The following is a 27,133-nucleotide window of genomic DNA, read 5'->3' on the forward strand; positions in this document are numbered from 1 at the left end:
CTGCCTTCACCAAACCAAACAAACTTCGGGCCATCAAGGAGGCTACTGGTGCGTGGCGCTCCTCCTTGCGGGTCTCTCGTAAGGAGTCTGTTGTCCTCTGCCGGCTGCGCATTGGGCACACCTGGATGACACACAGCCACTTATTGCACCATGAGGACCCACCTCTATGTCGCTGTGGATCCGCTTTGACAGTTGTCCACATTTTTTTGGCCTGTCCCCTTTTAGCTGTGCTCAGGTAGACGTTTGTGCTGCCTGATATGCTCCCTGCCCTTTTAACAGATGACACTGCCATGACAGGCTTAGTTTTGCGTTTCATTCGGGCAGGGGGCTTTTATCACTTAATCTGAGTGTTTGTCATTTTTTTGTTTTGAGTCTGGCCTTTGGCCGACGTTCTTAGACTTTTTTTTAAGTGTGTTTCTAGGTGGTTGGGTTTTCCTTTTTTGTCTCTATGGTCGGCCAACCACTGTCGCGCTCTGTGTGCTTTTAATTCCTTTTGTCTAGTCTCTGTCTGAGTCTTTCTTATCCTGTGTCATCTGTTGTCATCTCCATTGTTCGTTTTTATTCTGTGTGGGTGTTTGAAGTTTTGGAGAAAGGGACCGATGACCGTAGCAGTCTGGTCCCTGAATCCCACAAACCAACCAACCTTTTCTGGTAGTAGATGATATGATGTTGGTACAAAAAAATTAGCTCGGTCTGGCCAATTCAGTGATTTTGACTTTTCCATTCTGGATGTAGCGCACCTCGTTTCCAACCAGATACCGTACCAGAAGTTAGATTTTCTGTGTTCTCTTCTCTTTTCTTATACTGGTTAGATTGTGCCACTAATTTTATGGCCCACATTACCTTGAAACATGTGGTGCAGCCACGCTTTTTCCGTGTGCACCCTATTCCAGTGGCTGTGCGCAGTCAAGTTAAATCAGAATTGGACAAGTTGATGCCATGAGGGGTCAAACAGCCTATTATGTCCAGTGAATGGTCGACCCCCGTTTTGATTGTTAAAAACTAAATGGTCAGCTTTACATCTGCAGTGACTTTAAAGTTTCCATTAATGCTCAATCTGTCATTGAGACCTACCCTTTGACCCGTCAGGACGAGTTATTGGCCAAACTTTACAGTGGCCAGTTTTTCCAAATTGTATGTCTCCACGTCAACCATGTTTACATTTAGTGATTTTACTGTTTCCTATTCATTTACAGCTTTCACGCCAAATGAAAACAAAACGGATTTCTTTGTCCAGGAGCTATCAAGTGAATTAAAATACATTCACATAGTTATGGAAGTCTAAAATATGTTATTGGTTTCAGTTTTCAGATTTTATTTTATTTTCAGGTTTTTGGCAGTCAGACATTAATTGCTGTGCAGAACGATGAAGTTTTTTTGTCAGTTTGCTAAAGAAATTTAGCCTTTATTAGTCTTTTCTGCAGAGGCAGTCAATTTATTTGAAACGAAGTGTTTCATTCCATGCTATTGGTTAGTGTCAAATGTGTCTTTATCTTCTGGCTCATATGGCATTATGCCATAATAAGGAACCAAACATGAGATAATACAGTAATGGTACCAAGGAAATTTGCATCCCCAAAACTACACTGAAAAGCTTAATATCAGGTTGGGGCCTACTTCTTTGTGAATCTGGACATGCAAATGTGCACTTTAAGCCGAATTCTGCATTTTAGTTTGTTTTACGAAATTCTGATAATCTTGGAGTATCCTCTGATGATGTGTTCAGTTTATGACATAATGTAAGATCTCTTAATGCTCTATACGAACATATTGGTAGGGCCAACAATATATCGTGGACCACGCATACGGGCTTCCTATCGGTTCATTTGAGCGGTTAACAGAGAGTGCCAGAAAACTGGCCATAGTACACATGCATCACGTAGGCATCCTGTGCTTGGTATTTGCTTTGCTCATACGCTTTTTGTCGAATTTCTGTTTGTAATTTCATATGTGGTTGGGCATCATGTGGCCAGAGCAGCCCTCTGGCATGTTTTTGTTAGGACTTAGGGAGTTGTACCTGGAGCAATAGTTTTATCATACCCTACCTATGTAAGGAATGCAAATAAAGAAGTGGTTCTTGGCATAATATTCATTTCAAAACTAGACCCTGCAGCTCAAAGTACCTTAACATTTTGCTGTGTTGTGACTTTAAAACATTTTGTGTACTCTGCAGTATTGTTTTGTAGCATTTCCAGTCAGGTTTACATGAGCACAGCACTTGTAAAAGCTAGTAAGATGGAATACAAATTTCTAGCAAAAATAAAAGAGACAGTTCCTTGTGTAGCTGACTCCAGAATAAAGGACAATAATTTATTTCATGACTGTTTCAAAATGTGTAAAAAATTAACAAGGTTGTCTGTGAGGCAAAGAAGCTGTACAACTGACAGTTTATATTCTACTCTAGAAATAAGCATAAAGCCATGTGGGGAGTTAAAATGATAAAACACGGTATGCTGCCAGTCTACAATTTAACATGGAACGGCATTCCATAAATTTAACTTGTAGACAACACAAATTAAGAAACAACGTCAAGCCTAGATGAATCACTAGGCAAGTGTTTTGTGATCGAAAAACATTGTGTTTCGCAGAAGGCAGATTTGTAAAATTCTGCTAAAGCTGTAAATATATTTCAAACAAAATATTTAATTCAAAACTACTGACCAAATTTGCCTGCTTAGTCAGCTTCAAGTCAATATTTATGTATGTGCGTACATATATAGCATTAAAAGATCTTACTGTCTCATAAAAGAAACAGGAGATCAGAAACTACTTCAACAGCATCAGGATTTCGTAAACCATGCTAAAATGCTTAATTCGGGTTGAAGTGTACATTTGTATGTCCAGATTCACGTGGAAGTAGCTGATATTCAGCTTCTCTGTGCAGTTTTTGGGATACCAATTTTGTTGAAGTACCAGTACTATATTACCTCATGTTTTGTTCTTTATAATGGTATAATTAGATTTGTGCCAGAAAATGAAACTGTGCACTTGAAATTGAATGAAGTTGATATCAACCAATAGTGTGGATTGAAACACTTTGTTCCTAATAAATTGACTGCCTCGACAGAAAAGATTAATAGAAGTAAATTTCTCTAGAAAGCTGACAAAAATAACTTCATTAAATTGGTTAATGGTTGATTGCTAATAATGTGGAAATAATATAAAATCAGAAAATTGAAACTACTAACTTATTTTAGTCTTCCATGTATGGTCTTATTCTAAATGGTGTACCCAATTTCAAAGATTCTAATGTATTCAAGTAGAAATCCAAAATGAACAAGCTATATACCAATAAAAAGAGGAAGTTTCAAAGTTTTTGGTGGGTGGGCGGTGATGGTTTCAGAAGCAGCCTGTTAGAGTTCACGCAGCAATAGGGCTGTCATTACATATCGCTGTCAGTTGTGAGAGAGATGGTGACTGTGGAGCACAAGGTTTTCTGTGTTCTTGAGTTCGTGAAAAGTGAGTCGCAAATTGCAGTGCAGCAGGCACTTCATACCAAATTCGGTATTCAACCACCCAGTTGCAAAAGCATTAGCAATTGCTTTATGTAATTTAAACAGACTGGGAGTGTATGTAAAGGAAAAAGCACAGGCTGACTGCGTGTGTCAGAAGATGATGTCCGACAGATTCAAGAAAGTTTTATGCGTGGTCCCTGTAAGTCTACCAATAGAGCCAGTCGAGAAAGTGCATGGAAAGTTCTGAGACAATGTTTGCTGTACAAGCCCTATCAATTACAACTTGTGCAGGCTGTCAACCCCAATGACAAAGAGAAGCGTTTCACATTTTATGGTTACGTACTAGCAAAGATGGAGGATGATGCATTTCTACAGAGTTTAATTGTAAGCGATGAAGCGACATTCCACCTTAATGGAAAAGTCAGCAGGCAGAATGTTCGCATATAGGGTTTGGAAAATCTACATTCACCGTTGCAACACGAAAGAGACTCAAGAAGATCAACGTGTTCCGTGCTGTATCGTGTACAAAGGTTTATGGACCATTTTTCTTTGTGGAAGAAACTGTAACGGGAATCACAGACCTGGACATGTTGGAACAATGGTTGTTTCCTCAAGTTATGGAAGATTCCCAGGACTTCATTTTCCAACAGGATGGAGCTCCGCCCCATTGACACCGTGATGTACGGGGCTTTTTGAATGACTCTCTTCCTCAACGCTGCATCGGTCGCAGGGGACTTGAGGACCTGGCTCTGCACTTCCTGCCACCGAGATCTCCTGATCTCACACTCTGCGATTATTTCTTATGGGATTATGTGAAGGAATGTGTTTACATCGTGCCTATACCAACCACTCAACGGTCTATGGAACTAGACCACTGCTGCCGTGCACTCAGTAACGGCAGATATGCTTTCGCATATGTGGGACGACGTCGATGTTTGCCATGCTGCCAATGGTGGCCACGTTGAACTTTAATAACATTTATCACACTTCTAATTGTTAAATAATTATTAAAAACTAATTAATTACAAATAATTAAAAATTATTAAATTTATTAAATTGGTATCGAACTTCATGAAAAAAATTTTGAAGCTTCCTCTTTTCATTGGTATAAAGCTTGTTCATTTTGATTTGTACTTTAATTTGTACTTTTAATACTTTTCCAAATGGCCCCATCATTTAGAATAACCCTGTATTAATTCACTTTTTTTTTATGGCTCCCAGCCACAGAAATATGTTTTGTTTCCATTTAACGTTGGAGATGTAAACAAAGAGAGAACAGAAATTCCATGAAACATATACACGTGTCACGTGGAGAATGACCCCTCACTATAACTCAGATTGCTCTGCACATGTGTGAATCTGGTAGCTTGGGCACACCAGAAACATTTTCCGGGTAACATGTGGCTACTTGCTGCTACTGCTCATACGGCAGACAGCCACACTTCAAGTAGACAGAAACGGGAGAAGGCACTGCCATTTGCGAATTCAGCTCTGCACATGAGTGTGAGCCTACTGTCAACTACTCAAATGAACCTTATGTCATCGTAGCTGCGCATGCCCAATAATGCCATCTTCTGGTGCTTTCTGACAACTGCTGAAACGAATTCTGAAAGGTCACGGGAAGATATTATGAATGGTGGTCTGAAAAGCATTACTTTCAAAGTAAATTTCATTTTACACAAGATGAATTATGTTATGTGTGAGAATGTGCTTTGAATTTCTTAAATCACAGAGCATTTGATTCTCATTTAAAGCTTAACACTTTGAGAGTTAGCCACTTAGAATAATTTAGAACCCGGAAGACTGGACATTTACGTCATTATTTTAAATTTTACTGGCAGAATTGTGTGATGTATCTTAAAGTGTAACAGACACAAAGAAGACCAATACTATATGTGAAAGCTTAGCTTTCCTTGTAACTACACTGTGTATTTTAATTGAAACCATTAACTTTTCCTATTTGTGTGTTCGTGTTATGTAATAGTGATGATGCTATTGGCTGACTACCTCATGTCTCCCATGCTCTGAATATCTGCTATCATCAGCTGGCGAGGTCACGCAACATAAACCATGATTGGCTTTCAAAAACTCATCACAATCTTGATTTCAATGCTTTGAAACTAACGTACCTTGTTTGGTGGAATTCGAATATATACTTTTGTAATACGAAAACATGCAGTGTACATGTTGCTATACATCGAAGATCTTTTTTTCCCCTGTGGTTTGTTTTCTAAAGTGGCTGAAGTTCTACGTCTGTGTACAAAACCTTAACCACTAAAAGGATTTATAATTTTTACAGTTCCGAGGGAAAGTATACTGTCACTTAACACGAAAAAAGTGTGTTTCTTCCTGGGAAATCTGGGAATTTTTTTCCTTGTGTGCATATACACCCATTGTTTAGTATGGTTGGCTGGACATGCCTCCAGGCAGAGCTTCTGATCCTTTACGTAACTATTTTGTCTTCTGTCACTGCCTTTCCATGTTTGATGATGTATGTACAGGCTGTCGCCCAGGGTTGTGATCCTGGCCACCTTACGGTGGTATGTGCTTCAGCTTATACGTTCAGGACATGAGGGGGCTCTCTTACCAAGTCATTGGCCTGTCAACAGGTATTTTCGCCCGGCATCAATGGTAACATTGTGTGTCTCATTGCGGCCTCCATGCAGTGTACTACACAACATGCAGTGCTACAGGCAATGGTCTCCCCGTAGCCCATACCACAGCGTCCACAGAAGCATATCCATGTTGATTTTGCAGAGCCCTTCCTAAATTCTTACTGGCCTGGAATCTCCTTCTGCCGCTACCATCACCACATGCGGCGCCCACCACAGAGGTCATGAATGTGTCCTGTCGCCCATCTCAGATGATGCACCCTTTCCTCAAGAGGGGAGGGATGCTGTACGTCATACCTGGACAAGCGTTGGAGCACCAGGCCACCAGTGCACTATGTCAAATACTCTGCCAAGGGGACCTGCGCAGGCCAGCCACTAGAGGCAATTCATGACTTGTGCACATGGTACAACACTACAACCACCGTGCTATCTAGCAGAGGTCCCCTTGATATAAGGACAGTGCGGCAGACACTTGTTCTCAGATTGTTTTCTACTGCTTAATGTACTGTTCATATATTTGTTGTTTATTTGACTGTGAACAAATGCGCTCTTGTTTTTTGTGGCTGCACTATTGTTTTGTTTACAGCATTACAACAAGAGTAGCATGACGAAAGATAATACGAGGGCAGTTCAATAATTAATGCAACACATTTTTTTTCTGAAACAGGGGTTGTTTTATTCAGCATTGAAATCCACCAGGTTATTCCCCAATCTTTTAGCTACACAACACTATTTTTCAACGTAATCTCCATTCAATGCTACGGCCTTACGCCACCTTGAAATGAGGGCCTGTATGCCTGCACGGTACCATTCCACTGGTCGATGTCGGAGCCAACGTCGTACTGCATCAATAACTTCTTCATCATCCGCGTAGTGCCTCCCACGGATTGCGTCCTTCATTGGGCCAAACATATGGAAATCCGACGGTGCGAGATCGGGGCTGTAGGGTGCATGAGGAAGAACAGTCCACTGAAGTTTTGTGAGCTCCTCTCGGGTGCGAAGACTTGTGTGAGGTCTTGCGTTGTCATGAAGAAGGAGAAGTTCGTTCAGATTTTTGTGCCTACGAACACGCTGAAGTCGTTTCTTCAGTTTCTGAAGAGTAGCACAATACACTTCAGAGTTGATCGTTTGACCATGGGGAAGGACATCGAACAGAATAACCCCTTCAGCGTCCCAGAAGACTGTAACCATGACTTTACCGGCTGAGGGTATGGCTTTAAACTTTTTATTGGTAGGGGAGTGGGTGTGGCGCCACTCCATTGATTGCCGTTTTGTTTCAGGTTCGAAGTGATGAACCCATGTTTCATCGCCTGCAACAATCTTTGACAAGAAATTGTCACCCTCAGCCACATGACGAGCAAGCAATTCCGCACAGATGGTTCTCCTTTGCTCTTTATGGTGTTCGGTTAGACAACGAGGGACCCAGCGGGAACAAACCTTTGAATATCCCAACTGGTGAACAATTGTGACAGCACTACCAACAGAGATGTCAAGTTGAGCACTGAGTTGTTTGATGGTGATCCGTCGATCATCTCGAACGAGTGTGTTCGCACGCTCCGCCATTGCAGGAGTCACAGCTGTGCACGGCCGGCCCGCATGCGGGAGATCAGACAGTCTTGCTTGACCTTGCGGCGATGATGACACACGCTTTGCCCAATGACTCACCGTGCTTTTGTCCACTGCCAGATCACCGTAGACATTCTGCAAGCGCCTATGAATATCTGAGATGCCCTGGTTTTCCGCCAAAAGAAACTCGATCACTGCCCGTTGTTTGCAACGCACATCCGTTACAGACGCCATTTTAACAGCTCCGTACAGCGCTGCCACCTGTCGGAAGTCAATGAAACTATACGAAACGAAGCGGGAATGTTTGAAAATATTCCACAAGAAATTTCCGGTTTTTTCAACCAAAATTGGCTGAGAAAAAAAATGTGTTGCATTACTTATTGAACTGCCCTCGTAGCTGCTACAAAGTGCAATATCCTCTGTCTTTCTTTCTTTAAAGATGCAGAAAATTGCCAATTGCTTGTCCTGATGGAGTTACTGTTAGTTCTGAGGAAGAATTGCACTGCATCTATTAGCAGTTCATGTGCAAGATACAGTCATGGATGGACCTCATTGTTTCACTTTGGAGTTGTAATTCTAGCTGGCTATAGTGTTAGATATTGTCATTGTTAGTAGACCTAGTTCAGAAGAGTGTGCCCTCCTCCTCATCCCCCTCTCCCCCTCTCCCATCCCCTCCCCTCCCCAAGTTTCTTTGTATTAAAAGATTGCACACATTTACTATCAGGAAATTTCACAACAGAATACACTCTGTTGCAGAACAAATAATTCCCTCAATAATGTTCTCATCATTAAATTTAGCAATAACAAACTCTGCCTCTGTGTTATGTTTAAAAGCTCAGTAACAATGTGTAGGGTGTTGCAGTTGTGGATGACAGCCATGACATCGTCTCTCTCATACTCCAGATTGTAAGAGAAGAGATACAGCAGTTTACAGTAGCCAGTATTGTCAGACTGATTAAGCAAGACATAACAGCCATAAATGTTGACCCTATATGGCAGTGGATGATACAAAATGTTGGATAAGAGGTGTATTAGTTTTTAGAACCAATCTCTGCCACCAGACGAACACACCAGAAAGAACTGACTTAGCCAAAATGGACTTCTGCTGTAGCTGTCAAATGACAACCCAACACAGGTACAACTAACAGCCCCCTACCCCACCAAATATAATGCCCCCTGAAGAAAAGGCATTTGGAGGATAGAAGCATGTTTCCACTTTTTACACCCTGATCGCATTGTATTCTACTGTATAGAAAGATGAGTTTTTCACAACTAATGTGCTGCCTGGCATCAACCATTATAACAGTTCAGTTCACATCAGTGAATTGCAGATAATTTAGTCAATCTGTGTGATGAAGCCAATACTATATCCTTTACAAGGTCACTTCCAAACACACTGTAGCCATTCCCTGTCACTGTACAGGGGTATCAGCCGCTCACCTGGCTACCAATTTCAGGAAGACTAAGTGCAATGACTATCTGTGTAAGTGGCTGCCACTGATGAAAATATTCCATGATGACAGTCAGAAAAATGTCCAGAAATCTCATTGACAACATTTACAGGCAACCAGTTCAATTGCTAGTTGATACAGGGGTCTTTCTTTCTGTAATGTTGAATGCTTTTCATCACCAGCTAAAGAAGACAATGTTCCATGAAACGAAAGCAATTGTGTTGAAAATCACAAATGGGAAGTTGTCCAGAGCATGAATTTCAAGAATAACTATCACTAATGGAACATATCCCTTTGAACTTACCACTTTATCAGAATTTAGTTATAATGTTCTTTTTGGGTGGAACTTCTTGAAAGCATTACAAGTAGTCATAGCCCATGGAAGATCAGAACTCAAGATTAACAAAACTATGCCAACAAGCACACATAACAAGATCGCTCTGGACAGTTGTTTACCATTGAAGACATTATTATATCGCCGTCATCAATAAAACAAATTCCAGTCATCAACTTAGATTCTCGTTGAACTGTGAAGCTTTTGTCATTTGCAGAAATCTACTCAGGCTCACAAAAAAATCTGCAAGGCAGTGACAATCATAAGCAGTTTAGGTGGACGAAGAGAACTTTGGGTCACTAAGTGTCACAAGGAGCCACAGTTGATCGCTAAAAGTATCTGCATAGGGGTAGGTGAACCAGTCCAGGAAGGGCAGTTTAAGGGGAGATAGAAGACTATTTTTATCCGTACTCTGCCAATGCTATTTCACCCTTTGAATAGGTACACTTTCCAAAAGGAGTATAAGAGTTGAAACAGTGAAATTTTTACTGAATGAATATAACATAAATGCCTGCATTTACAAGTAAAATGAAGAAAAGACCTCTTATGGAGTTTAATAATTTTTTTATTCTTTCAGTAATAAAATTTCACTTTTTTTTAAGTACATTAATTATTATTAAGTTGCTACGCACCATATAGCAGTGATGCTGAGTCACAGATAGGCACAACAAAAAGACTGTCACAATTATATTTTTCGGCCGTTAAGGCCTTTGTCAACAATAGACAGACATATGTGTACACACAGACACTCTCTCTCTCTCTCTCTCTCTCTCTCTCTCTCTCTCTCTCTCTCTCTCTCTCTCACGCAAACGCAACTCACACACGCATTACAGCCTATATTTTCCATTGTTTAATTATTATAAAGCACTTCCTGTTGAGTTACTGGTTCTCAATTTACTTGTAATAACTTATTATCATCCTGAGTACAGATTGACCGAATTTCATATTTGTTTAGAAAATAATGGTATCTAAAAGTCAAAAAAATGTAATTTCAAGAAAAATCAATTTAAAGTTTAGTATTGCAATTGTAGTATAGTTATTGATGAGAATTACTTACTATTAATATTTTCCTATGCCATATTCAGCATCATCTGAATCATACTGATCCTCTTTTCCTCTCTTGGTCCCTCTTCTTTTCTGTCCAGCTTCTTTTGTGCATTTTAAATTAGCAATTTATGCTTTGCAGATTATCTCTTTAATTATTTGCACCAAGGATTTTGTAGTATTTCTACTAGATTTTATGCCCAATACTTCCAAACTATCCAGTTTTATTGTTACACCATCATTAAAGCATAAAATAGCATTATAAACACAAAATTTAAGGGTTGTAATCTGAACAGACACAGTTTTCGGTAACTGGGCCCAAATGACAGAATTCATACATTCATCTAAGTTTTGCGTTTTCCCATGAAGACATTTCTTCAACAAAGTATCTTTACAAAGAACTCTAAATACAGGTTTAATTTCTTTCATTACTACTGTAGTTAAAGAACATCTGTGGTCATGTGTTGCACTTCTCCTGCACTTGCACCAAGTGTCAGGATCATTCAGGCAAAGACAGTACTGAGGATTTCCATTTGTGGAAAGCTTATGGAAAAAGACAGCCCACACAGCTTTTTTCATGTTTTCTAAATTCCCAACATTTCTTCTTATGGCCAAGTCGTCATAATTCTATAATCTATCTGTTTCAGTACGTCGGGCAACCTTTATCACATATCTTCTCACCAACTTCCAGTACTATTATTTACTTTTCTGTTAATAATTTTCTCAACCTGAACCCCATTATCTTCTGAACATGACCAATGCATTCTAATTTAGAGTAAAAGCAGCAAACAATGTACAAGGAATAAAAGACACCTGTGCATTATCTCTGCATGGTGCAAGAAAGAAGGCATGGCATTTAAATGCCAGAATGCATAGAGCATCAGGAAAACCATCATAACTCACGAAAAAATTATCGTATTTATAGGAAACAAAAACTGTTTTACGCAGGAAATAGTGGGAATTTCAAATACACAAAAATCTAAAAATCGATTTTCTTAGCCCATTTGCCTTCCATCTCCCCTAATGCCTTCTATGTAGAAGGTGCTAAGGTACCATTGCAGACAACATAGGAAAGGAAGCTGCTGTTGAAGTAACAATATGATGTGGCGTGACCAAGAAACAACATTGGTCAGTTCCAGCCATTCTGCGCTAAATTTTCGGATACTTTCATATCAAGAGTGGAGAAGGGTAGACCAATTGGTCCACAGTAGAACACAGTATCATCTCTGGCAATCATCCACCTGTTAGCCAGCACTCGTATGGGGTATCATCAGGTGAACAATGGATAGCCCACGGGAGTGGAGAAGATACTGCAAGATAACTTCACTGAATCTTCAGAACATCCTTTGTCCTCTCTTGTGGTCCTGATGAAAGAGGACAGTACATGGTGTTTCTGCATTAACTACCGATGACTGAACCAAATCACAAAGAAAGTTGTCTACCTAATGCCATATGTTGATGACACCCAAGACTTCTTGAAAGGAGCAAAGAATTTCTCAGCTGCAAACATGGAAACGGACTACTGGCAAATCAAGGTTGATAAGGCTGATCAGGAAAAGACCCCCTTCATAACCCCTGATGGATTCTGGGGGTTCAGAGTCATGCCATTTGTTATAAGTAATGCTCCAGCCACCTTCGAACATGTGGTAGACAATCTGTTTGAACACCTTAAATTCATATCTGGATGACAATGTCACTTTTGTAAGACATTTGAAAAACATCTAAGCCATTTGACAATCATATTGAAGCATGTTCAGATTCCGAAAAAGTGTTCCCTCTCCGCCCAAGAAATAAAAATCTTGAGCTATGTTGTGAATCTTGATGGAGTATGTCCAGATTCTAAGAAAATAAGAGTAGTCATACATTTTCCGACTCGTGGCACCTCTGTGATGTAAAAAGTTTTCTCGACCAGCGATTCATAAAGGACTTTTGTACCAAGGCATAGCTACTGCAGGGGCCTGCCACATTTTCCTGGAATGAGGTCCAAGAAGGACCCTTCCTTGTCCTTAAGGAGGCACTAACATCTCCATTTTTAGAATTGTATGATGAGAATGCTGAGATAGAACTTCATACTGATTCTAGTGGTTGTGGGATTAGGTACTGTTCTAGTACAGCTCCAGGAAGGTGCTGAAAGGTGATAGCTTATGCTTCCACAATACTATACTGAAGTCAGAGAGAAAGGTCTCTGCAACCTAGAAAGTGTGCCCTTTGCAGTTGTTTGAGCCATCAACAAGTTCTGCTTGTATTTTTTGGGAAACCACTCACTGTTGTGGTGGACCAAAATACATTGTTACAGTCATATACAAAAACAGATGGAAACACAAAGATGCTGATTGCCTTTCAAGGAATCCTGTAGTGAAACACAGCAGCAAGGATAAAATCTGTCATCGCTGCATGATATGGCGTTGCTGCTCAGCAGAGGAAAGGTCCGTCAGTGCTGAAAACTATAGAACCTTCAAAGAATGGGGAACAAACCAAAGGAGAATTCCAATTAATGAAGGGAATATAAATGACTTGACGTAGAGGGTGTGCAGCAGTCTGCAGTTGTTTGCTGATGATGCTGTAGTGTACTGTAAGGTGTCGTAGTTAAGTGACCGTAGGAAGACGTGAGGCGGCTTAGACAAAATTTCTGGTTGGCATGATGAGCCAGCTCTAGCTCTAAATGTGGAAAAATTTAAGTTAATGAGGATGAGGAAGAAGAACAAACTTTAATGTTGAGATAAAGCATTTGCAGTGTCCTGCTTGACACAGTCCACTCATTTAAATATGTGGGCACAACATTGCAAAGCAATATGAAATGGAATGAGCATGTGAGAACTGTGGTAGGGAAGGTGAATGGTTTACTTCAGTTTTTTGAGAGAATTTTAGCAAAGAGTGGTTCACCTATGAAAGATACTGCATATAGGACACTGGTGTGACCCATTCTTGATGGGATCTGTACCAGGTCAGATTGAAGGAAGACATTGAAGCAGTTCAGAGGTGAGCTGATAGATTCGTTACCGGTTGGTTCCAACAATGTATAAGTGTTGCAGAGACACTTTGGGTACTCAAATAGGAATCCCTAGAGGGAAGATGATGTTCTTTTTTGGGAAACACTATTGAGAAAATTTAGAGGATGAGAACTGCTGAACGATTCTATTGCTGTCAACGTGCATTGCGCGTAAGGACCACAAAGATAAGATTCGAGAAATGAGGGCTCATATGGATGCCTAGAGACAGTTGATTTTCTCTTGCTCTATTTGGGAGTGGAAGAGGAAAGCAAATGACTAATAGTGGTACAGGGTACCCTCTGCCATCCACCATACGGTGTGGCTTGTGGAGTACCTATGTAGATGTAGGCGTAGATTTTGCGAGGAGCTACAAACTGTTGGGGCAGAAATGCTTGCTTATCATCCCAGCTCGTCTACAGTGAGCTAGTCTAAAGTTATTCCATAACGCACGAACATCTGGTGACCTGGGGTCCATGAAGACTCTAAACAGAGTCAGACACACGTTTTACTGGCCACTGGCCACTATGTGAGTCGAGTCATTGTAAGGAATGCCACAGACGGGTGCATGTGCTGCAGTTATCTCCAGCACGTCTGGTACTAAATTTGTCTACAGCAGCACCAGTACACCAGAATTGGAATCAAAGTCTTGGGGAAATTTGCGAAGTTGACAAATGGGAATCAGCGGGTAATAGTCTGCACTGACTACCTGAATACTACGCTGTCACCAAAGCTGTGCGGACTATAGTAGATCTGAGGATTGTGAGGTGTCTTGTAGAAGACATCATTATGAAGCACGGAACAGTCCCTGTAATGATCGCTTATCATAGAAAAGTCTTCCATTTGAGACTAGTATAAGAGGGAGTTTATTATTGCAATGTCACAAGTGCCTGCCATCCACAGGTGGATGATTTCATAAGATGTTGGCAGATGTGCTCTCAGTGTATGTTTCTGTTAAAAAGAGATATTGGAATACATTTCTGCCCATTGTAACATTCACTTCCAACCCAGAGAAGAGACACACTTCAAATTTCACACTATTCTTTTTGCTCCATGGTGATGAGGCTGGAATGACAGTGGATATACGTCCGATGCTTTGGATGACTATGTGAAACATTTCATCATTAGGACCGAAGAAGCAGGATGGTCATCTTGCATACGGATCCTAGCCCCCCACCCCCACCCCTCTCTATTTTGTACAATATCACATCCATTATTGCTTGTTGGACATCACAAATAAAGTTGAAGATTATGATCCTTTATCAAGAAGATAAAAATGCAGACATTGTGCATGTCATCTCTATGGTGTCCTCCTACGGTCCTGAAGCATTCAGGACCACTCAAAGATCATGAAGTTTCAATGGGAGGAGCTACCTCTGAAGCTCATCATAGTAAAGAGGATGTGACAACATGACCAGAACATGAAGATCTGCAGATGCTGCCATACAGGGGACCACTGACAAGCTGGATCATTCAGTCCATGTGAAATCAACCAGTGATCTGGTTCTTGACGTCACAGATTTTGCTAAGTTTTTGTTCATTTATAGTAGTAATTGTTTGCATGAAAAATCCCAAATTAAAATTTTTTGGACACTTCAATTTTGAGTCATTAATTTTTAAAACTTCCATAAATATGCAGTTTTTGTTACATTTTGAAACCATAAAATCACCTTGCCTCCAAAACTATTTGATTTGCAGATCTAAAATTTACACCATTTTATTCAATTTCTTATAAGCTTTAAAAGTGGATGCTGCTTGATGGTATTCATAATGATGCTGAATTTTCCCAAACAATTTTTTTTTAATTTTTGAAGTGTTGGAACTGGAATTTTTCTGTTTTAATTAAAAAATTTACATTAGTCATGTATTATTTGTTAATGTGTGTGCCAAGTTTCGTAATAGTATTCCAGTGGAAACATATTAGAATACATTTTATTTTACTGTTAAACACAGCAACTAGTGTGTAGTCTGTGGGACTTTTGACATAAGTTATAATACAAACCTTAAATATCAAAAATCAAAAAGGCTGTCAAATCTTTATTATTTTTTATTTGGTGACAATCAGTGTGTTACGTTATTAGACTTACACACTTGAACATAAATTCAAATTTGGGTTTTACATATTAACTGTGAAAATAATGAGAATATTATAAAAAAGATAGTTGGTACTCACCATATAACAGAGATACTGAGCCACAGTACATTAGTCATGTATTATTTGTTAATGTGTGTGCCAAGTTTCGTAATAGTATTCCAGTGGAAACATATTAGAATACATTTTATTTTACTGGTAAACACAGCAACTAGTGTGTAGTCTGTGGGACTTTTGACATAAGTCTGGCAGAGACTGGGGTCGGGTGTTAGTTGCATTTGCACACATGCACATGTGTGTGTGTGTGTGTGTGTGTGTGTGTGTGTGTGTGTGTGTGTGTGTGTGTGTGTGTGTAATGCTGCTGAAGGCCTTTTTGTTGTGCCTATTTGTGACTCAGCATGTGCGTTGCATGGTGCGAAGCAACTGTTCTTTTCATGATGTTTCAATTTTCCATTGTTTGATTTTAACTGAGAAAATATTTTAACACACACTATACAGCATGTACTCAGAACAGACTCTGAATAATTTAAATAATTATACTTTAAAATACATTAATATTAATTAGTATAATTAATTAAACAGTGTTGTAGTTATTTGACAGTTTGTTACTTGGGTGTCATGAAGTGAGAAATTTTTTAGTCATCTTCAACAAGAAAGACAGAATGTTCTTCCAGTGGCAGTTGTGGGATTTAATTTACAAAGTCTGAACTTCTTTTTAGTACAGTCAGTTTATTTTGTCTGCTTGATTATGAAAATGAAAGAATTGGACCACAAGGTTGTATAAATAAATGCTTTATAATGTAATTGGATAGATAAAAAATCTACTCACCAAGCAGCGGCAGGAGAACACACTTATGCAGGTACTAAAGTTTACAAGCTTTTGGAGGCAGTGACTCCTTCTCCTGGCAGAAGAGCTGAAGGGGAAGGAAGAGGGCCGAAGGAAAATGTGGCGAGGCTTAGGAAAAGGGGTAGACTTTGGAAGAGTTGCCCAGAAACACAGGTCAGGGGAGAATTACTGGACAGAATGAGAAGGAAAGACTCATTGTTGGTGACTGCAATCTTGTCTGGTGCTGTCCCCAACAATCACTCTTTCCTTCTCATCCTGTCTGGTAAGTCTTCCCTGACATGAGATTGTGGGTGACTTTTCCTAAACCTCGTCAGCCCTTTTCCGTCATCCCTCGTCCTTCTCCTTCAGCCCTTCTGCCAGAGTCTTTGGCTCTGAAAGCTTGCAGACTTTTAATACCTTTATATATATGTTCAATGCTGCTGCTTGGTGAGTTAATTTTGTATCCTTCCAATTACATTATTTTTCAAAAATTGATTGTTTTTGTTGATGTTAATAAATGGTTTACTTGTCCTTTTTGTTATCAAAAGCTGAAGCAACAAGTCCTGTAATCCATCTGCCGCTTGACTCACATGAATGTTATGAACATGAAAAAATTTTTAAAAACAGAAACAATTTTTCTTAACTTTTAGCTTTGCTCGTTGGAATACTTCTCAGTCCGTGTGACTGCAGTGTCTTCATCAAATCTTTTTGCCAAGCTCCTTTTTTGTGCTTTATGCTCATCATATCTCATATAGAAAAAGTTACTGATGGCATATATTCTTTACCCAACTGAAACAATTGGAAGGAAATTTATATTTGATCATGTTGTGCTTTCGCAACTGATCAATATGAATGTGAAGAAAACCGTCTCAACTTTTATTTTAGGTGCATTTATTGAACAACTGGTTTCATTCCACATTAACATCCTCAAGTGCCAAAGTGGAAAAAGTTTGTTAGTTTCATGATTTAAAATGCTTAATTATCCAACAAAACACTGAAAAGCAGATGATTGAATACAAGTACAATATTCCACTTCAGTGGCTTTGTTTGATACTTCTCATATTCTAACAAGAGCCTTTCAGCATTTTATCGGGCAGTTAAGCATTTTAAATCATCAGACTGATACTTTTCTGTCACTTGAGCCTCTGAGCAAGTGTGCTTAATGAGTTACATGCATGCGCCAAGACTTCTTTTTCCCTCACCAGTTCTTTGGCAATTTTATGTCAACAGCTCATCTCTACTGAAGTGAATTAATGTCAATATGAATTAAGGTTTTTCTTTTAATTCAGGTTGGCAGTATATATTTTTGTGTTGTCCCATAAATGTGAATTAATAGTACATTAAAAGTTACATGAAATGGAAAAGGCATAATATCCATTATATATTTATGTTAAATGTTGTATGATATGGTCTGGTACAATTTGAAAATGATAAACCAAAGTATGCTTAATTAGTACTCAATAATTTCTTTTTAACTATAGTTTTATGAACCAGCTAGCAAACCATGTACAGTTGAGGTACAGTTGGCAGTGTGAACTGCAGTGAAATAAAATTTATTTCCATATGTTCCACTTGGAATACCACTATGAAATGTGAAATGTGACACACATGTTAACAAGTAGAACAACTAACATAACCCCCCTCCCCCCAATAAAAAAAAATCATATTTTGAAAGTTTCAAAAACTAAAAAATTTTGTTTGAGAACATTTAGTATTCTAATGCATTTCATCAAGTAGCACATGTTTTTAAAGCATGTAATAAACTGAATAAAATGGTATAAACTTCAGGTCAAATAGTTTTCAAGATATTGCCATTTTAAGGTTTACAAAAATCTCACAGTATTGGAAAACTCAAGAATGAAATGTCCAAAAAATCTGTAATTATGGATTTTGTCATCTTTTTTAGATAGAATAAAATGACAAAAAATTACCAATTTCCAGATTGTCAAGAACAAATATATTTTTTATTGTTTGATTTCACATGCCCAGATATAAATCCAGAGTGATGTAGTCAGCTCCAATGAGAACTTCTGAAATGGAGGGTCACTTTTTCTTTCCACAAACAATACGAGACTGGAATAGAAGGGAGAACCGATAGAGGTGCTCAAGGTACCCTCCGCCACACACCGTCAGGTGGCTTGCGGAGTATGGATGTAGATGTAGATGTAGATGTAGATGTAGATGTAGAAAGGGAGCAATGACGTGAGCTGTGCTGGATACAGTGTGGCATTGTGGTTAGATCTATGGGTCATGTTGCCCGTTTATTTCTGACCACCAATAATTGTTTTCCATTTAATATTTATCTGTTTTGGAAGGTTCTCAAAATTTCTTGTGTTTGTAATGTTTGTATATTCTGAAATATTTGATGCTTGTATAAATAACAGGACTCTTTGTCCAGGAGTTCAGTTCTGTCCTGGCTATACCTGGCTATACGTTGGTGTTCGTAATAAACTTGCTTTTAGTGCTAAGTATTGTACTTTATTGATGACCCAGTTTTCCAACTTGGACTTTATCATGGTTGCGATGTGGCAATATTTAGAATGAACCAACATGTAATACCTGTCCCATATCAACATACAGGTTTTTATGGTTATGCTATCATTTAAGGAGGACAACAACCGATTCCTTTCCCAACTCTGTATCAACTGAGCAAACACTATATCAACTAGGGACATCAATTTTAAGTTTGCTCCTCTTCACCCTCCTCTTCCTCCTCCTCCCTGTCGTGCTTAAGCATATAAGCATAATACCAGTTCTTGAAAGAATCAAACTCCTCTGCATAAAACAGCTTCAAACCTCAGATTACTTTACAGATGAATAAATATGTTAAATATTTGATGTTAAGTATGTAAACAAGAAGAAATTCAGGAAAGGTTTGAAATTATGCTTAAACTTTGTTGGGAAGTCGCTAACTGCTCTCATTGTGAAATACTGGATGAATCATCAGAACTGTGTGATGTACAATAATATAATTTTGCAGATACATTCAGTGATTGCCTCAAAGTGTAATAAATTAAAACATCATGCCTGATGAAGTTTTACTGTGTGTTGTTTTGATCAGGAGCTAGTTTTTCATGCATATAAATGTCTATGATGTCGGTGTTGTACAATGATATAATCTTGGAAGTGCATTCAGTGTTATATGTGGATACCGTCTATTTCTTCACTACGACTGTCTGGAAAATTGTGTTGCCAGTAGTCGGTAGTAAAGAAGTGGTAAATTAAAATGCCATGTCTGATGCTGAAGTTTTGCAAAGGTTTTAAATTATCTGTAAAGTTTGTTGGCAGTTGCTAAATGTTCTCATTCTCAGATACTGGATGAGTAAAATTCTGTTATTTGTGCACCATCAGTTATGCTGCCTCAAGACAAAGACGAAGTTTCTAACTGTAATACTTATCTTTTTGTGTTCAACTTTTAATGTAAGAGTATACCTCTTAATGAGTAGACTAAGACAGCATTTTAAAAGTTCAAATTCCATTGATGTTATAAAGAATATTGAAAATCAAATCGTTGTTGCCCCTGGAGGTTGTTAGGCAAACTGCAACTGGCACTAGTTTCTATTTCCCGGGACGGTCGCACTGTAATACAAACAGGCAGCCGCCCCAACATGGAAGAATTTTACTTTAGTGTTCATATACTGTATAAGACCTGTTAGATGAGAAATATTCCTGTAACAATTTCTAGATTCACCTATATTTAAGATATGAACAATTTTTCTGTTGCTCATTTGTACTCACTAGATTTAGTGTAATATAATTTTACTTTTTTTTATGGAAAAATACATGCTATTAATACAATTTTTCCCAACTTTAGTGGTTTCTTGAGAGCTGTTCTGTATTTATTCAGTTAGGATTTTTTTTACTGTGTGTATTTAGTTTTAGCTGTTCTTCGTTTGATAACAGTTTTGTTTCCACAAAGAGATTAAATATTTTTTTGAAACATTAAGTTTAAAGCTGTAATTTATGGAATGAATACTGATGACATATTCTTTTAATTTTAGATAGTTTTCTTCACAGCACTGTTCTACCTCCTGAGTTCTAGTGGACAGGAGTACAAACCAGTTGATCTCATACGGAGCTTCAGCCCAGATAGTGGCAGTAGGTATGCTGAAAATTTTTTATCTGAAGAGACTTCCATGGAAATAACATATTTTTATTGTCTTTCTAGCTTGTAGGGAATACAATCTGTTACATTACTTCCTAGTGTGAGTGTGAATGTTGCTGATGGCTGTATCCAAACATGATTTTCAGTTATTAGCCATTCCTGCAATTTCATACTGATACATTCCTGCATGGTTTGAACAAATCAGTGCCCATCCATGCTACTTTCTTCCAATTATTCTCAATATCCTGTGTTAGATAAATCTGGCATGGATCCCATTCCTGGAAATACGGAACTACCCGCCCCATACCACAGTCAACCATGACCACATTTACACAGATGCTAGTGGATAAAGGTATTCTGTAAACTTTTTTCCTCAGCTATTATCTTTTTACCTCTTCATATCAGTCTTAATCTGTACACTCAGTTTTTGACTTTGTTCTGTTTTAGATTATTTCAAAAGCTTCTAGTTTCTTTATGCAGATTTTCTGCAGTCTGGATATCATTTTCATGCCATGTTTTTAACTTTAGCCATTGCCTCTTGGACACAATATGTTACACAATGGTGAAAATACATTGTTAACTTACCTTACATGCTTCTTAACAGGAATTTGACTTCAGTTTTCCCAGATATATTTCCTCCACTTAGTTCTTGTATGCATCTTAGTTTACTCAACTTATTATTCATATTTGAGCGTCTTATTCCTTTTTAGAATCTGAAAGACTTGTGTATGCACCATGGCTTAAAGTTATCCTGGTTTTCCTTTACTCTGCCGTTAGTTACTCAGAGCAAAGAAAATATTAGTTATATAATACAACTGTCTTTTCTGAAGTAAAATTAATTTTTATCCAGTATCTCTTCCATTTTATTTTTATTAATTTACTTCAGGAAATGTTCATATAAAACTATCTCTAAAGTTCAAGTGAATAGACTATTAATGACTAGAAAAATGTGTGTATAACAGAACAATTAAACATAGCAGAGGTCCTGTTTGATATACAAACAATATCAGGAACCTTCTTCAGAAACATCGCTCGCAGTACACCAGGTATAAAACAAAGTTTAAAACATACTTGGCTGCTTGAAGACAATAAGTGGAACCATTAATAACTGTTGTAATAAAAACTTATCACAAGACCCGTTACAGACCTTAAGAAATAAAGATAAAGTGACAAAAACTGTTATTTGTACAAAAATTAAAATCCAAACTTTAAATATTATAACGAAAGTCCTTTGTGGAATATAAATAACAACATTTTATATCCCATTTGGTGTAGGCAGAATCAAAGTTCATGATTACTTGCACAGACATTGGCCAAGGAGACCATTGGAACAAACAGGCAGTTCTAAACTGTTGATCATGATGATTTCTCATACCGAACCACTGACTCACTGTGGAAGCAAGCATCACCTCAGTGGTTACACAGCCTCTCTCTGACTGTGTGTATCAGTACTCAGATACAAAAGGGAATGACAATGGTGAAAGTCACCATGTAGCTGGGGCTGCAACCATACTGGGATGAGCAGTTGTATCAAGTGGAGTGGTTGAGGGAAGAAAGGAGGCAGGGAAGATAAGAGACAAAGTAGCTGACAGCTTGGAGCATGATGCAGAGGGCTCACAAGGTAGGAATGTGACATCAGTGAGCTCTCTCTGGTTCAGGTGATGTTATGTGTGACACTTGACAACTGGGGGGGGGAGGGGGATAGAGGAAAGAGAAAGAAGAGGTGAATGTGGGACAGGTGCTAGCAGAGATCAGGCCAGGAGCACTACAAGTTCAAATGACAATTCTCATGTATGTATTTAAGTGAAGCTGATACTGGGTTATTGGACAGGAGATGGGTTTGATCTAGGTCTTTTGGACTGTGAAGCAGCTGTTGAATGCAAGCATCTCTGTTCAGCAACATTTGCTGCCATTAGGTGCCGAACCTTGCTCTTGTCCACAGTTTGGCTGTGGCTATTGATTTGGGTAGACAGTTGGTTGGTGGTCATTCCCACACAAAATGCCTTGAAATGTTACAGCAGAGCTGGTAGATGATATGACAAGTTTCTCTGACAGGTCTGCCATGTGTGCTGGTTGCCTCTCCTTGCCAGTTGTCAGTCACCTTTCCCTCTGATCCTTCCATCCCTTCCTCACTTCTTTTATGCCCTTTTTGCTCCACCTGATATCACCCCTCAATTCAGTCAAGCTGCAGTACCATATGTGTGTGTGTGTGCGTGTGCGTGTGCGTGTGCACGCGTGTGCGCATGCGTGCTTTTGTGTGTGCTGTGTGCCTTTCTGTATTAGTTAGCTCTAAAGGTAGAAATTGTGCAAAACCTTCGCAGTGTTTCCCGTCTGAGTTATGTACCTATTGACCACTCAATACCTTCACTCTTCCATTATTAAAATCTATACTTTTCTTAAGGACACAACCATTAAAATAAATTCAAACTAAAATGATCTTCAAAATTGTTGCTACTATTTAATTGTAGAATCATTGTAATGATAACTAATTGAAATATCATACTGGAAATGTAGAAATGTCAAAAACCCCTAAAACTCAGTGAGGCTTCAGGACCTGATGGATTTGCTTAAGTTCTTTGCATAATTTTTAAGGGATTCATTGTGTTATTAACTGTGTTCAGTGCATATCCTTGTACCAGAGAATTGTTTACAATGATTGAGAAAAAACACAGCTGATCTACAGAAATGCAGTTCTTTGTCTCTAACCATTGTCTGTAGCAAAATTCTAGAATGTTGTACATATTCCAACATAATGATATGATTGAAACAAATTAACCTTCTCCATGGCAGCTAGCATAGAAAATTCTGATAACATTGTTCATCTGAAGTGCACCCGCACCCCCTCTTCCTCTCACACAAATTTTAGATACTATCTATTAGCGTACACATGCTCAGGAACATGCACATGCACAGACACCCCCCCCCCCCCCCCCCCCCCCAAACCAACCTGTAGTTCAAAATGGTTAAGGCTTTCGTAGCCACTTGTTGACAAACTGCATATTGGCTTCTGTCTTGCTTCTTCGGTTGATGTTCATCTGATGATTTTTCTGACTTTTCGCCAGCGTGAGTGGCCGGCACAGTCAAAGTTTCACCCTCCATTGCTGATGGTGGACTGGGCCCAAGCTTGCAGCCGCAGACTGTATGTACCTGGTGTGCCAACATCACAGGGCTTCTCCATGGTCATTTCCAGTGCAGTTCTCCTCTTGCTACCTGCAATGGTCGTTCGCTGCAGCACTGAGAGCCAGGACCCATTTTCCTTGAGGCTTTCTTCTTTCTAGTTGAAGCTATTCTTGTGTTTATTTCTGTAGATTCTCTGAACAAGTGTGTGTAATAGCTGTTGACTGTAGCCAGAACTTTTGTGCCTGCAAATTTTACTATGTGGTCAATCTCTCACAGCGCGTGCTCTGCCACAGACGATTTCTCCACCTGCCCCAACCTGCAGCATCGCTTGTGTTCTGTGATTGTGGAGTCGATTGATTGTCCAGTAATTCCAACATAAACTTTTCCTCATGTCCATGGTATGCGGTATATTCCCAACATTGCAAGTGGGTCCTTATGTCCTTTCCTGATCTGAGACACTCTTTGATCTTCTTTGCCAGTTTGTAAATAGCCGTTACGCCATGTTCGTGCAGCATACAGCAGATGCTGTCTGTCGCTCTGCGAATGTATGACAGAAAGCCCATACCCGACATTTCTTTTCCTGATGGTATCACTTTGCTGAGTGTTTGATTCTGTTATACTTCTAATATGACTTGTGGAGTAATCATTGTTGTGAGTGTTTGACTCTGTTATACTTCTAATATAACTTGTGAAGTACCCATTGTTCCGCAGAACAGTTTCCAGGTGTTGCTTTTCGCGTCTGAGGTGCTGCGGCTCACATATTGGTCTTGCTCACATTATGAGCATATTAATCATACCTCTTTTCTGGCTCTCGTGGTGATTTTGATAGTTTGTGCAGGTGTTGGTCCGTGTGTGTCAATTTTCAATACACGCTGTGTCCCAGGTTTTCACTGTTCCTTGTGACCAGCACATCTAGAAATGGTAGTTTTTTGTCCTTTTCTACTTCCTTAGTAAATGTTATGAGGGCTGTTCAGATGGCTTAGAAAGTCACCGAGCTCGTCTTTAGCATGGCTCCACACAACGAACGTATCATCGAAGTATCTGTACCACACCTTAGGTTTACAAGGTGCCAAGTCGTGTGCCTGTGCTTTGAGATGTTCCATGAAGAAGTTGGCCATCACTGGACTAAGAGGAGCTCCCATGGAGACACCTTTCAGCTGTTTGTAGAAGTTGCCATTCCATGTGAAATAGCATTGTAATGTCTTGCGGGAAAATGGAGACAATGTGCTCCAGAGAGTCACTCAGAGGCACTTTTGTAAATAAAGAAACAATGTCAAAGCTAACCAGGATGTCATTTGGTGCAAGTTTTAGTTTCTTCAGCTTCGCAATGAAATGTCCTGAGTCCTTTATGCTTGTATCAGTCTTCCTCACATGTGAATGGAACAGAGACTCTATGTGTTTTGCCAGTTTATGTGTCGATGAGCCAGGAGCACTAATAATCGCTTTTAGTGGAACTTTATTCTTATGGATCTTTGTAATCCTTACAGCCAAGGTGATAGGGCTTCTGTGTTGCAGAGGTTCCTCTGTATAACCAATTCATATTCCATGTGATACGCTGCGTTGGATCTGCACTTAGTTTTTGGTATGTCGTCGGATCTAATAGGTCTCGGATCTTCTGCTTATAATCTGTGGTCTTTATTAAGACGGTCACATTTCCATTATCAGCAGGCACAACCAATATGCTCTTGCCAGCATTAAGATTCTTAATAGCTTGTACCACCTCTTTCTTCAGGTTGTAAGATGTTGGTTTCGCTTGGCGCAGTATCCTGGTTATTTTAGTGTGTATTTCCTCTTCTGTTTCTTAAGGCTGCTTCAGTATTAGCAGTGATGTCCTCCATAGATAAAGTTCTCTGCTAATACTGAAGCAACCATACAGACCCTTCTTTGTAAAAGAGCAGAGGAAATACGCACTGAAACAGGCAGGATACTGCACCAAGCAAAACCACCAACTTGCAACCTAAAGAAAGAAGAGGTACAAGCTATTAAGAATCTTAATACCAACAATAGTATGTTGGTACTGTCTACTGATAAGGGAAATGCGACCATTGTAATGAAGACCGAAGATTATAAGCAGAAGATCCGAGACCTATTAGCTCTGATGCCGTACCAAAAACTAAGTGCAGATCCAACAACGTGGAATACGAATCGGTTAATCTAGGCATCTTCTCTGCCAGTGGACATATAGAAGAACCTGCACTACACAGAAGCCCTACCTCTTTGGCGGTATAGATTACCAAAGATCCACAAAAATAACATTCCACTAAGACCAATAGTTAGTGCTCCCGGCTCACCGATGTATAAACTGGCAAAGCACTTCACATCTCTGCTCCAACCGCATATAGGGAAGACTGACACATACATAAAGGACTCTGGACATTTCATGGAGAAGCTGAAGAAACTGAAACTTCCACCAAATGACATCCTTCTCAGCTTTGATGTTGTTTCTTTGTTTACGAAAGTGCCACTGAGTGACTCTGGAGCACATTGGTTCCATTTTCCCTGCAAAACATGACAATGCTCTTTCACGCATGTCTCACTATGAGCTATTTCTTGTGGAAAGCCAACTTCTGCGAACAGCTAAAAGGCATTGCCATGGGTAGGTGGCCAACTTTTTCACAGTGCATTTCGAAGCACAGGCACAGGACTTGGCACCTTGTAAACTTAAGGTGTAGTACAGGTACTTCAATGATACGTTCGTTGTGTGGACCCATGGTAAGGAAAAGCTCAGTGACTTCCTAAGACATTTGAGCAGCCTACAGGCCAACATAAAATTTACTGTGGAAGTAGAAAAGCACAAAAAAACTACCATGTCTAGATGCACTGATCACAAGGGATGGTGAAATCCTGGGGCACAGCATGTGTCGAAACCAACACAACTGACCAACACCTGCACAAACTATAAAATCACCACCCAAGCCAGAAAATAGGTGTGATTAATATGCTCGTAACATGAGCAAGACCAGTATGTGAGCTGCACCATTTTAGACGCAAAATGGGACACCTGGAAAGTGTTCCCAGTTACAGTGGGTACTCCACAAGTTATATTAGATGTATAACAGAGTCAGACACTCAGCAACGTGACACGTCAGGAAAAGAAATGTCGGGTATGGCCTTTCTGCTATACATTCCCAGAGTGACGGACAGAATCAGCTGTGTGCTGCACAAACATGACATAAAGACTATTTACAAACTGACAAAGAAGATCAAAGAGAGTCTCAGATCGAGAAAGAATAAAAGGACCCACTTGCAATGTCGGGAATATACCACATACCATGGACATGAGGAAAAGTTTATGTTCAAGGGACTGGATGATCAATCAACATCAGGATCACAGAACATAAGTGACATTGCAGGTTGAGGCAGTGGAGAAATCAGCCATGGCAGAGCACACACTGTGTGAGACTGACTACGTAATAAAAGTCGCCAACTTGGAAGTTCTGGCTGTAGAGAAGAGCTACCATACCAGTTTGTTCAGAGAAGCTATAGAATTACACAAACACAAGAGTAGCTTCAACAAGAAAGCAGAAAGCCTCAAGGGTAA

At 39.4% G+C, this 27,133-nt stretch overlaps 1 protein-coding gene across 1 annotated transcript in view; it reads left to right on the forward strand.

Moving 5' to 3' along the window:
• The window catches only part of LOC124794802 (transmembrane protein 245), a 248,886-nt gene that overhangs the window by 155,584 nt on the left and 66,169 nt on the right, over window positions 1-27,133 (forward strand). Inside the window, exon 10 of the mRNA XM_047258459.1 lies at window positions 20,369-20,469. Within this exon, the coding sequence (XP_047114415.1) occupies window positions 20,369-20,469 (101 nt within the window). The remainder of the gene's footprint in view (window positions 1-20,368; window positions 20,470-27,133) is intronic.

This window comes from Schistocerca piceifrons, chromosome 4 (assembly GCF_021461385.2).
Source record: "Schistocerca piceifrons isolate TAMUIC-IGC-003096 chromosome 4, iqSchPice1.1, whole genome shotgun sequence".
Taxonomy (NCBI): Eukaryota; Metazoa; Arthropoda; class Insecta; order Orthoptera; family Acrididae; genus Schistocerca; species Schistocerca piceifrons.